We start from the raw sequence: 13,997 nt of genomic DNA, 5'->3' as shown, positions 1-13,997 counted from the left end.
GAGCAATACCGAGTTCTTTTAGGTATTACTCGGTATTGCTCGGTATTAATACCGAGTTCTTTTAGGTATTGCTCGGTATTGCTCGGAATTGGTCTTTACAGAGCGGTATTTATCGTTATTGTCAAGCAATACCGAGTAATACCTAGCAATACCGAGCAAATACCGAGCAATACGCGAACATAGTAATCCCGGATTCGGTCCAAGTCGGGTCGTCGGGCCGCGCAATAAAAAGTAAGTGCACGTGGCGACTTATTATAGGCTACCTGATGTATCTCTATGTCAGGTAACCTGACGGAATAATTTTTCCTCAGTGAGGTCGGTGTGGGTAGATGGAATTGAATTTAAACAGGGAGGAGCATTCAAGTTCGGAAGATGCATATGTAGGCCAGGGGAGGGGAAAAAAAAAAAAAAAACAGATCTTACTGCATTACTGATTGTTTCTTCGGTACAGAAGGAAAACAAAAATTTTAATGTTAAATGGAAAAGAGGGAATTAGTAACCAGTTCCTAGAGGAGTCCATATTAGGATTAATTATACTATGCGGATGACGAACGTCATTCGGAGATCAACCAAAATGCGCCACGGCATTCCTTGCTCTGTACCACGGCTTGGTAGTACTGACGTGGTACATTCTGGTTGGTCTCCGGACGATGTTCTGCATCCAGTCTCCACACATAATAATTTCTCCATTATCAGGGAGAAGCCAAATTGCCTTTTTCATATATCTCTGATGAGAATACAATTTTGATGCATTTTGAAATGCATATTTTAATAGAATTAGTATATTTGAAAAGTATTAGATTTGTACATTTATAAAAATACATAAATATAATTTAAATATTTATTATATTATCCAATTCAACTCTCAATTTAACTCTGATTGAATCATTGAATTTTGAATTTCTTATTTGGGTTCTATATTCAGGCTTATTTTCACTCCTTTGATTTAGATATTATATATACAATTTTACAAACGGGTCGAAATCCCTAACAATATTTATAAATTTTATAAAATTTCAGGTTCTGGTTGAACCAAAAACCCAGGTCGAGTTCGGGTTAGGGATTTCGACCCGTTTGTAAAATCGGGTTGGGTTCGGGTTGACCCGGAAACCCAAAATCAACCCGACTTGACCTATTTTTAATTAATATAGGAGAGATTAAAAGAATGTTATGAAATAAGTAAATTTTATTTCTAAAAAATAATAAATTATCTTGCCCAAACTAAATTAAACTTGGTTTATTTTAAATTTATTGAAGTAAATCTTATCTTAATTTGATTTAGGTTTAAATAAATAAAAATTAAATAAAAAAATTTAGTAAAACATACCTGAAGCGGGTCAGGTTAGTGTCCGAAAAATCGACCCATATTTACAAAAAAATCCACCTCCTTAATTAAGTATTTATATAAAATTAGCATGTAATGATGAATATTATTAAACTCTATCAAAAGTTTGATATATTCTCCGTTTATTTAAAGCAAACTAAGGCTTCGTTTGGGACGGCTTTCTTTCTACTTCTTAAAGCATCTTCCTAGTACAAATTGCATTAAAAAGCAGAAAGAAAGCCGTACCAAACGAAGCCTAAGTCCCCATAATTTTTTTTTTTCCTTTTGATACCATAATTTCTTCTTTTTTAGGTATCCACATAAACAGTTACATCCATGATCCATTGCTCACTTCATTGAAAGTGAAGGTTATTGAAACTTCTCTATTTATCAACTCAACTTCTAACACTCAACAAAACTAAAAAGAGAAAGAGGGCATATATTAACTTTGAACAAATTTACTTTCAATATTTGTAAAAGAAGTTTCATTTTGGTGGTGTTTGGCCGTTGGTAGTAGGCGGCGGACAATGATTAGCGATGGTGGATGATGATGACTGATGAGGATGATAGCTAGCAATAGCAACAATTAGTGGTGATTGATAATGAGTGGCATGATTGACTGTGACAAAAAGCAAAGATGACTGGGTGGTATTTGTGCTTCCAACAATCGACCATGATAATAGGGGGTAGTGGCAATGACAATAACAATATATATATATATATATATATATGCATCTATATATCATAGTTATATAAACATTATTGAATTATTTTTAATTATTATTTATAGTATTAATCATCTCATTAATCAATTAAATATTATAATTTATAATTACTAATAAATAATTACTTATTAATCACTTAATTATTCAATCAATAATTAATAATTTAATTATTATTTATAATATTAATTACATAATTAATTATTTCTATTTTGAATTATATTAATTATTAATTATAGTACTAATTATTTAGTTAAGTTAAATTAGATTAGTTAATTTCACTACTAATAATAATACTAATTATTTAATTAATCTAATCAAATACTAATATTTCTAATCTTCTCCCTTTCTTCTTTTTCCTATCGCCATTTCTGCAATTCTTCATTGCTGTTTGTGTTGAAAGAGTTGCTAAAGAAGCCTTTTCGCCTCCTTCCACGACGTCGGATTGGAAGTCACGACGGGAGCTCGTTGGCTGCAAAGGTAACCATCTTTGTCACGACAACCGCGAGAACTATTCGCAAGCCCGTAAATATCGTAATCCCTAAATCCCGTAAATCCGCGGACTACGGAATTCAGTCAATCCGGGATTTACGCCGGTTGTGGATTTACATTGTCCATTTTTTTCCATTTGGCACGATTTATCGTAAATCCGGCATAAATCCTACTTAAAACCGGCTGCCAAATAGTCCCTTGCTTTCCCGCATTACTCCGGCGAACAATGGCAGGAAGGGGCTTTGCTTCGCTAAACCCTAATAAATCCTTCTTCTTCTCCCGTCATTCTATCTTCATCGCCACTGTCTGTTTCCTCGTCCTGGCATCCATCTTCTTCTTCTTATCCTCCTCCGGCTGCCGTGCTTATGATTCTCCCACTCATACACGCTTGGCGTCTACAATCCCTCCTTCTGAGAACCCTAACCACAATCCAAACTCCCCACAACCGGAATACTCCTTTGTTGCATCACTTGAGAAGTTGCTCACATCTGAATCCTCCTGGGCGTCTCCGCCACCTGATACGTTCTCCGGCAACAGTGGTGAGGCTTCGGAGAGGGTGCTCGACGATGCGATTTGGAGGAGGAAGACAGATGCGTGGGCGGGGTTGTCGGTCGTTAAGGTTTATGTGTACGAGATGCCGGCCAAGTTTACATACGATCTGTTGCGGCTCTTCCGAAACACGTACAAGGCTACAACTAATCTAACTTCGAATGGGAGTCCTGTTCATCGCCTAATCGAGCAAGTTAGTGAATTTTACCTCTTTATTTTCTCCTCTGTCTATCATTGCTGCTTTATAATTTTTGGTGCTGTAGATCAGAATTAGACTTCAATATGTTAATGGTGTTGGTAGTTATAGGGCTTTACTAGGGTCAAATGATAATAAGTTCTTTGGATTTATGATTGAAAGCTCCAGTTGGGAAGCTTTATTAATAGAGGAACGCATGCATTTCTCATTGACTACTTTTATGATTTCTCACGTTAGACCTTGTGGAGATATTATTGCCTATCAACTGCTAAGATCTGCAGCAGTTTCATGTTTGCGGTTGTTAGATAAATACGGCATAAGTCTTTAACACCTCTCCTCATATTCATACTGATTGCAATGAAGTTTAGAAATCTTTAGGATGCTTGTTGTTGTTCCCAATAAAAGGTTAATTTTTATGCTTAGGTATTGACTTACTAATTGAAGATGAGTTCCTAATGCTAATTGCGTGTGTAGATGTATCGCTTACGTAAGAGGGCTACTATTATTAACTGGTCTAATTGCTTGTATATGTGTATGAAACTCAATGGTCTTCATGAAATTCTATTTAGATAGTATGAATATCAATGTTATATTCAAGGATGATTGGTTTTCTCCTATTTCCTAGATTGTGTTATTCTTAATAATATTAGCAGTCCAGATTGATATATAATCTAATAGCAACCCAATTAGGCATTATCTACATTACATCAATCTTAACGGATAAGAAATAGAAGCTCAAAAAGAATAAAGGCAAGGACCATGGCTGTTTATTTCAGTTGAGCACTATCATTTCAATAATATAACACTTTTACATCCGGGCTTAGGACCGGTATAGACAATTAAAAAAAAAATTAAATTATTATTTAAGAATGAACAAAATACGGGATATTGAAAATCTCATTGCAAAAAAAAAATCTTAAAATCTCTTTCAAATCAAATAAATACAAGATTAAGTTGAAATCAACCAAGAAAAAAAAAACATTACTTATTCCGCTTGTCACTACTGTCTCACCCAGTCTCCATCTAGGTAGAGGAAAAGCAAACCGACTCGTCGAGAGTGATCTTCATCGGACCGTCTGGGTCGAAGGAAAGAGCAGGCTTTGTTGTGCACACGGAAGAGGAAGCCATGCCTGTGTGGCTGAGCGTGATGCATCACATCTGTGCTCGAGGTCGACTCATGAGGGAGGAGCAAACTGTAGGGAAGAAGCCGCAAAAACTGTGAAGTGCGAGCCGAACAAAATTAGGGCAAGAATTTATTTAGCACTTAAGTTGATATTTTAGACAAGGCATAAAACACCCACGAGTTCATTCTATAAGAACATCCATTTTTATCTGCAGTGGCTCCACCATCTTGATAAACAACTCCATCTAGTTCTTTAATCTCATCATTAACTTCCTAGCATTCACCGGCATAATACAATAAGTAAACAGAACAAAAGTAACTAGGGCTCTCTATATTACACTCAATAAAAAAGCCCAAACTCGAAAGCAAAACCTGCTCTATCGAATTGAGATTAGCAGCCGATTGCCACTGCATCCATCATAGAATCAATACCGAAGTTCCTTGCACATAATCAAACAGATACAATGGGATTAATTAAATCAATCATGAGAACAAAAAAAATAACCATATATGGGAGAGATTCTAGATAATGCCCAAACTCCCCACCAATAAATTCCTTATGCTCTGCAATTATTTAGATTGCATTTGAAATAAAGCACTGGTAAAGCAAGCTATACAGACATATAAATTGTAAATCATACCTACGAACTTCTTGAATAATGGACTCAAATTGGACTTCCAAACAGTTTGCAATTTGATGGATAACTATGAAGTGGAGCATGTTCCATTTTATGTTATATTTTAGCTGTCTTGTCCACATTCCTGTGATAAATTTAGAAACATGCATTATCATAGTGTCAGACTCACTGTCAGAGTTGCACTATTAGTCTGCAGTTAATATTGCTTGTTCTGTTGTCAACGTTGTTTCATTTCTGTGTAGAAACGTTTTATTGCTGATTATTCAAAACTTTTGTATGCTTTAGTATCCAACACCATGTATTTATATACAGATCTTACATACTCGGTCTTTCTGAATATAAATAATTCCTTCTTTTTATTTGCACTTTTGCAGCATTCCGTTGACTATTGGTTATGGGCAGATTTGATTGCTCCACAATCAGAGAGGCTTTTGGAAAACGTCATCAGGGTTCATCATCAACAAGAGGCAGACTTGTTTTATATACCATTTTTCACAACAATCAGCTATTTTTTGCTGGAGAAACAGCAGTGCAAAGCACTCTATAGGGTATGGAAGCTTTCCCAAAGTTTACTTTTAAGCTATTTTTTGTAAACAATGTGTTTAACCTAATAAAACATCTATTTTAAAGGCATATTTTATGATAGCTTGTGTTAATTATTCCTTCAGCCATCCCAAACACGTTTATGCCCATCCTTTGAGCTTATTGTTCAAATTTGCTAATGTTTCCTTGCATTTGCTATTTTCTTGAAACATCATGGTTTAGTGGTTGTAAAACATTCCTTCTAAGAAATATTTCTGGTTGTCATTTAAGTATTTTTCTTACCTCAAAATATCTAAAGCTTCATCAACTAGTAATCCTAATTTAACTAAATCTCTTTTATATCATGAAAATAATCTTCTAAAATGTTGGAGTAAGCCTCTGTATATCAAAACCCTCCCAGATCCTATATTGACTAGAGCTTTGCACCGTGCATGCCTTTGCCTTTTGTAAATCTTTTTGAATAACTTATTATATTGTCTTGCTTTCGCATACTTTTTTTGCTCTTCTATTTGGTAGATTTTCTTATTACTAGTGCCCTTAAATCTTCTACCCAGTTTATTGTTTAACTTTTGATTCCAACTAGTTATCTTTGTATCATATTCTCATTATTTTATGATATTGATCCAAGATACTTGAACAAACATAACTTTGGCATATTTTCTTCATTTGTCAATCTTGTTTATAATTATCTTTGCAGAATTCTATAGTCATTTCCATGCGGTCAAATTGATGTGAAACAAAATCATGCGAAGGTGATTTGCTTAATGAAAGTTTGCACGCTTAGATTTAGAGGCAATAATAGGCAAGATCTTATGCGGAATTGAACGATAAGATAAATATTAAAAGGCACTTAGCTTAGGTTAAATCACATGAAAAAGTTAGGTTCAAAAGATAGCCAACTTAATCCGACATTGCATACATGGATCGTTCCAACAATAAATTCCAATACTAACAATAAGATTAGTCTATGAAAGGTTCCTCACACACTCTTCTAATTATTGGCTTTAGCGGGGAAGAATTAGCATGATCTTTTGTGAATCAACATATAACCACGCGTGATAAGTGAACTAGGAAGATAAGAGAGTTTGGTGGAAGAGTTTATCTACATGAAGTAGAAGACACGAAGCTCCGGTGGTCATAGGAAGGCTTGAAAGGAGGTAGGTGGCATCCACGAACCTTCTTCAAGGTGTGATCAGCGATCGGTTTCAACAAGAAACCCTCTTATCAGCCTTTGGACAGCATTCTTGAGGATCTCTGATGGTGGACAGCGAACTCCCTTGGTCAGGAATCTTTGGACAACTAATTGCAGCTTCTGGACAACCCACGAAGGTCTCCTGGCGATAAAACAGCCACCAAACGCTGTCCTGAACTTCTGGACAGCAAGCAGGAAACGACTTATCTTGCCGAAATTCCTTGGATAGCAGCCAAACAATGGCCCAGGCAATTTAGGAAACAATTTTGCCAAGTCGGGGAGGTTTTGGACAGCCAGGAACACCACGTGGAGAAGCAGGACAGCTAGGTTGACGGGCTGCACTTCTTGGACAGCGGTTACGGAATTCCCTTTTCAGATTTGAGCAAGACAGACTAGGATTTGAAATTTGAACTCAAAGTCATGGGGGTTTTAAATAGTTTCCTAATTGAAGCCAATTAAATTATGAGGAATTGATGACTCATAACTCCTCTTAATTTAATTTTGAATTTTGAATTGAAGAGTTAAAACTTTCCAATTATGAATCATGCCAAATAGGAAAGGTTTCAAATCTAAAATTTGAATTCAGAATTTGAATGATTTCCCTCTTAAACTCCTTAACCCAAATTTGGAAAGAAGTAAAACCAAGGGAAGAGGGGAGGGGGGGACGGCCACATGAAGGGGGCAAAGATGTCTAGGTTCGATGTATGTGGGCCAAGGGAATTTATTGTTGATTGAAATTAAATCTGAAATTAATTTCAGATTTGATTAATTTTAGAGAGGTTTCCTAATTGAAATTTATTAGGGAGGGAATTATTTGAATTCAAATATTGGATTGAATTCAAATTAATAAACATTCCTAATTGGGAGGATTATTTTAGGAAAGTATTTATGGGCTTAGAATTTTGAATTTCAAATTCTATGGGAGAGGGAGAGGTGGCCGGCGGCATGGGGGTGGATATTGGGATGAGCCGTGGTGGAGGCATTTGGGAGAGAATTTGGGTGGTGAGAATGGCCGGTGGTGGAAGCTATGGGCGTAGACGGGTGGAAAGGGAATTCGATGCAAGAAGAAAAATAAAAGAAAAAAGAAGATAAGAGAACCGCGAACCTTGGAATCCATCAAGATTGACGGGTATTGCTTTTGCCTCACTTGGGCCTCTCTTCTCACGAACTCACTAAGAGATCATTCCAAGAGAGAGAACTTAGAACTCACAAAGAGAATCATAAGCACAAAGTGAAAATTTCCAATCAATATTCATCATCCCTTTCCAAGAGGAAGGGGAGGGCTTAAATAGCCAAATACATGAAGGAAAAATAAAAGACACAATTGCCCCTAGGGCAAACATAAAACAAAGCCCTCAAGTGAGGGTAGAAATGGAAAAGTACAAATAACAAATAAAATACATCAAAATAAATAGACACGATCGTAGCCGTTGATCTTCGATGTCCTCATCACAAATTCTCTCTACTTGTTAAGTTCATCTCTATTGCATATTGTTGATCAGGATTCATATTCTGGCTTTTAGATAGTCTTAATGCTACTTCTCGCTAACAACAATCATCAATATTCCCTTTTCAATGTTCATTCTGCCTAGAAGCATTCATCACTTGACAACCCTATTTTAAAAGAGTTTTCAATCCAGAATGATTTTTGAGGAAGTAGATTAAGTAAGAGATAAAGCAATATTTAGAGATTCCACCCTTAAGGACTTAATATTTTTGGTTTGAAGCTTTTCATGGATGCAAGCTCTCATGGTTATTTATACTTTTGTTAATGAGGGATAACTTTTGATTAAGGTTGGTGATGTAGGACATTCTAGAGTTTCCAGTGTATAACTATTATGAGATGTATGAAATCATGCTATATTTAATAATTATTTGGTGCCTTTAATTGCCTTTAATAAATATTGAAAACTTAAAGAAACTAAATTCATTTGAAAATTCCAATATACTTTTATTAAAAATACTCAAAAGCTTTAAAACTATAAAAATTATGCAATTATTTAAAAACTAAGCTCTTGTTAAACTTAAATTGCATAAGAAATGTATAAAATTAGTCAAACAGTCAATCTAATATTAAAATATAGAGTATTGAATACTCAATTTGAACTAGAAGGAAAATTTTGGCCCCTTAGATGTAGGTAAATATCTCTACATAATTGTTTCGAACTTCTTTTAAAAGCATGGAGAATCAATAAAAGAAGTGTTGATTACCCATAAATTTACATTTATATTTCATTAAAAACTCTATGGTCATATATCTTGTGCTGATAGATGATTAAGCGTACCAATCTTGCTTAAAGGCCACACTTCGTACAATTAGTTTGCAAGGGAAGGAAGCCACCCCTATTGGAGTGATCTCCAAATATTGCAAGTATAACATAACTTTTTCACCCGCAAAGATTATTAGCCATGGCCGCAAGAGTCTAACCTGGTAGTTAGCTACAGATGATTTTAGAAGGAAACTCCTGAAGTGAAGCCTCATATCAATTTGCCTTGAAAAAAATGACAATCACAAATTATTTTGTCAATATTCTTCACAAATCATGCAATAATGAGCAAGTCCTAACAGAATACTTAAAATAATAGAGAAAACGTTTTATTCATATAGGAGCTGACATCATAAAATAACAGATAATACAATACAATAAAATAAAAGACAATGACAAACTCATATATATCATCTTTTTATATGATTTTGATGCATGCATACTTTCAAATTTTCATCTTACATGCTTCAGAATTAAAACATAAAATCTGTACTTTGCCTTTTTGTTTTTGTTGATTTGTGAAAGCAGGAAGCTTTGAAGTGGGTAACTGATCAGCCAGCATGGCAACGATCTGAAGGGAGGAACCATATTCTTCCAGTTCACCACCCATGGTCTTTCAAGTCTGTACGGAGATATATGAAAAAGGCAATTTGGCTTCTCCCTGATATGGACTCCACTGGGAACTGGTACTAATTTTCTCATTTCCCTACTTAACATTTAGAATTATTTTCTTTCTCCCCTGAAGAAACTGTTCCATGCAAATACGAATAGGTTCTTATGCTTATAATGAATTGATCTTGAAGCCTTCTTCAAATTGGTCTATGTAGGTATAAGCCTGGACAAGTTTGTCTTGAGAAGGACCTCATCTTGCCATATGTTCCTAATGTAGATTTATGTGATACCCAATGTTTGCGTGATACTCACTCTCACCGAAGTACTTTGCTCTTCTTTCGGGGAAGGCTTAAAAGAAATGCTGTAAGATCTTTTTTTTTCTCTAGAGAATGTGAACTCGACCGCTAAATCATGTTTTAAATTCAATGGTTTAGGGGGGCAAAATTAGAAGCAAACTAGTAGAAATTCTACTTGATACTGAGGGTGTTATAATAGAAGAGGGAACCTTTGGAATAGCTGGGAAGGAAGCAGCTCAGAATGGCATGCGCAAGTAAAAAAAAAAGCTTTCATTTTAAGCATCACTTGTTTTACATTTCTCATTTGTAAAATGTTGAATGATTATATTGCAATTTTAACCAGTTTGTGTGGATAACAGATCGCTATTTTGTTTGAGCCCAGCTGGTGACACCCCATCTTCTGCTAGGCTGTTTGATGCTATTGTGAGTGGATGCATACCTGTTATAGTTAGTGATGAATTGGAGCTTCCATTTGAAGGACTAATAAAATATCGGAAGGTAGGTTTATTTTAAGGTTCCATTGTTGTTTATACCCATAGATAATAACTTTACCCTTTTCTATGTTGATAATTGATTTGAATAACAAAGTATTTTGCCCAAACTCATTTGATGTGCTATCTCTTCATATTTGCATCATAAGTTTGGATTACATAGGTTGATATTTCTTCTAATAAATAACTATAGTATATGTTGTTTTTTAATACTATTTTAGTTCCAGCACCAACTACTTTCAATGAATGTCATAAAATTGTTTGCGGACCAAACAGTGGGGTGCAGGAAAAACTTTGTGGTTGTCTGAAAATAAATATAAATGGGATGATTGGCGACAATTAATTCAATCAGGCTTATTTTCTCCAAATTTCCATTGTGTAGATAGCGTTGTTTGTTTCTTCAAGCGATGCTGTTCAACCTGGGTGGCTTGTACAGTTCCTCAAAAGCATTGATTCGAAGCGAATCAAAGAAATGCAGGAAAACCTTGAAAAGGTCAGTTCCTCTACTCCAGTTAAAATGCAACCATTCTTGAATTTAAGGCTTCATTTGGGGCCGCTTTTTTGCTGCTTCTTAAAACAACTTATTAGTATAAAATATTTAATTTTTATACTAAAAATTTATTTTAAAAAACACTAAAAAAGCCGTCCCAAATGAGGCCTAAGTAGAAGCCCTGTTTCACTAACCATAATCTGATTGTTTTTCTTCAATCACTAGCATTCGAGGCATTTCCTCTATTCAAATCCAGCTCAACCTCTTGAAGCAGTGGACTTCACCTGGAGAAAGGTTTGTGCTCACCTCAATTATTGATCTTCATTAGCTTTATTTTTTTTTTTTTTTGGAGGATATGCATTACACGTCCCTTCAATGATAATTTTCAAAACCCTTAGTAATCAAGGCTTTGTTTAGGACAGCTTTTTTTCTACTTCTTAAAGCAGCTTTTTAGTACATAATTTTTTATTTTTTACTAAAAAGCTGTTTAAAAAGCTTATTAAAAGCCGTTCCAAATCAAGCTTAATTGTTTCCACCTCTTTCTGAGTTAATGCTATCTGTTAGAATGTCAAGTAATTACTGGTCGTTTGTTACAGATTTCTGTTTTTATATGATTTTTGGCTATCTTTTTTCTAATTGATTAGCTTCAACCTAACAGATCGCTGACAAATTGCCGAATATCAAGCTGCATATAGAACGGTTACAGCGAATGGTAAATGGATCAAGGAATCTATGCATTTGCGAATGCGAGCAGGCCAGATAATGTTACATTTGTTCCTTAACTGTTTGTTATTGCTTCTTCTTCTTCTTTTTTCTGAGGGGAAAATATCACGTTCTTGATTGTGTAAAAGCTGTTTGCAGCTAGAAGAAAACAACGGCGAAAAGCGGTTTCCATGTAAATACGCCAACATAGCATAGTTGATACTGGTGGACAGGCTTTTTTTGGCCGTACGGAAAATTTTTGATAAAAAATAGCTTTAGCTTAGCTATAGGTACCTTTTAGTTCCAGTTTTGCATTTAATTTGTATAGTTTGCACATCCATGTTTCAAGTGTTTGTCTGAAGCCCAAAGGACCATAGGACTGCAAATGCAGCACTTGATTTCTCTGAAACTATTATTATATATTGAAATTTCATTCAATATAAAATAATTGAACACAAATCAATGGGGGAAGGCTATGGTCTAATGTATGAATCATGTTTGATCCAGCTCAAGAACAACTTAAAAATCATTCAATTTTGATGTGTTAATATTTGACACGACTCAAAAATTTTAAAGTTAGGGTTTAACCCATTTGTGAAACGGGTTGGATTTGAGTTCAGGATTCTGACTCATTTGTAAAATCGAGTCTGGTTCGAGTTGACCTGGAAACTTGAAACCAACTCAGGTTGACCCGTGAACCGCGTCTGCCGTCTTGTCTCGTCAACATCCAACCGCGTGAGTGCTACAGTACGTGACAGCATCTAACATCATGTGAGTGCCTAATCGCATTTGATGTCTTGTTGCGTGAGAGACATAGAGCCAAATGTCGTCGTGCCATCATTCCTCACGCTGGTAGGCAACGGCGTCTGTGCTGGCCGAGAACGTTGTCCTGTCTTGTGTGGTCGTCCGTCGATGTCGTCCTGTCAGCATCGTCAACATGTCTGCTCTAGCCAGACCTGCAGTGCCGCATTTTCGCTTTGACTCCGATCGACTGTCGACGTCGTTGGTTTGCCTGGCTCCTATAGTGCGCGCAAATGCGTGTGATCTTAACCCAAGTCAACTCAGGTTAGGATCAACCTTTTTGGACTTGGGTTAACTCAGGTTGGACTTGAATTTGACATGTCAACCCATTTTGACACCACTAATTCAATCTGATGTCAAGCCGAGTTAAGTTGGATCAATCTGAAGTCCATCGCAATCTTTTATTCAAGTTCAAAGTATACCCTATCAATTTCAATCCTTCAGTGCATATAAATAGGTATATGATAAGATGTATGCATGTATAGATGCAGGGGCAAAACAAGTCCCTTTTTTTTAGGATGGACAAATTAATCATCTAAATTAAATTATAATTAAGAATTAATTATATACAATTTAAAATAAAATTTTATATTTTATTATGATCAATGAATTGGATGATATTTATAAACTTTTCAACTTATCTTATATTTTTTTATAATGTTTTATTATAATTTCATTAATAATCAAATCAAACACTTCTTGTTCAAATATTAGATATTGGAATTGCATTGCACAGTAGTTATTTAACGATTTTCATAATAGAAAATGCTCTCCATTGTATAAATAGGTACTAGCAAATAAAAAGTAATAAGGCTATACATTAGGAGATACAATTCTTTTTCTTACCTTAATAAATCAATTTGCAATGTAAAAACTCATCATTGATGCACGTATCAATAATGTAAATAGATAGCTAATGTTGAAGAGTCACAAGCTCAATTATAAAAAAAATCATGGATATAACTCCTCAAAATGAATTAATTTTCCTTTATCATAAACACAAAATGAATCACGTGGATTTATGCATGTACACAAAAAAGTAATTCAATATTAATTTCAAATACATAATTATTTATCTTTTAAAACTACATATCAACTACAATATAAAATAATTCAATATGATAATGATGCATATAAGGATTGTCATAACATATTTATTATCCTCAAAATATTAATCATTGACTACATTGAAAAGATAAAAATTAAAAGATTCTATTGCAACCATTGAAGCACTTGATTCAACTAACTGTTGATCACATATCACATTCTCCTCAATAATCTCAAACACTTTCAATACAAAAACATATAGTTTCATAAGACTAATTAATGTGTGATAATATGAACTCCAATAGGCATCACCAAGTCATCAAGTCTTTTGCTTCGAACCTCAACCCTTACAAAAAGCTAGTTTTAAGACATAAAAATATTTTATGACTTCAAGAGCATAAGCCCCTTACAAAAAGCTCTAGCATTATTCATAATTCTTGAAGTGAACTCAAACAAATGCTTTACTTGAAAATGATTATTTGTTACAATTACTAATCATAATTGAAGTGAAT

General features: G+C 34.8%; 1 protein-coding gene across 1 annotated transcript; it reads left to right on the top strand.

Moving 5' to 3' along the window:
• The first annotated feature begins 2,413 nt into the window (after nucleotides 1–2,413).
• LOC110091885 (probable arabinosyltransferase ARAD1) lies at nucleotides 2,414–12,082 on the top strand. The gene is made up of 9 exons (XM_020816171.2): nucleotides 2,414–3,280; nucleotides 5,419–5,592; nucleotides 9,575–9,732; nucleotides 9,874–10,021; nucleotides 10,093–10,208; nucleotides 10,314–10,452; nucleotides 10,828–10,938; nucleotides 11,161–11,229; nucleotides 11,594–12,082. Exons 1-9 carry the CDS (start codon nucleotides 2,765–2,767, stop codon nucleotides 11,696–11,698), a joined length of 1,536 nt encoding a protein of 511 aa, XP_020671830.1. The 5' UTR covers nucleotides 2,414–2,764; the 3' UTR covers nucleotides 11,699–12,082.
• The last annotated feature ends 1,915 nt before the right edge of the window (nucleotides 12,083–13,997 follow it).

Source organism: Dendrobium catenatum, unplaced genomic scaffold, assembly GCF_001605985.2.
Source record: "Dendrobium catenatum unplaced genomic scaffold, ASM160598v2 fragScaff_scaffold_1126, whole genome shotgun sequence".
Taxonomy (NCBI): domain Eukaryota; kingdom Viridiplantae; phylum Streptophyta; class Magnoliopsida; order Asparagales; family Orchidaceae; genus Dendrobium; species Dendrobium catenatum.
Note: the sequence above shows the minus strand (reverse complement) of the source record. Positions and strands in the feature narration are given on the sequence as shown.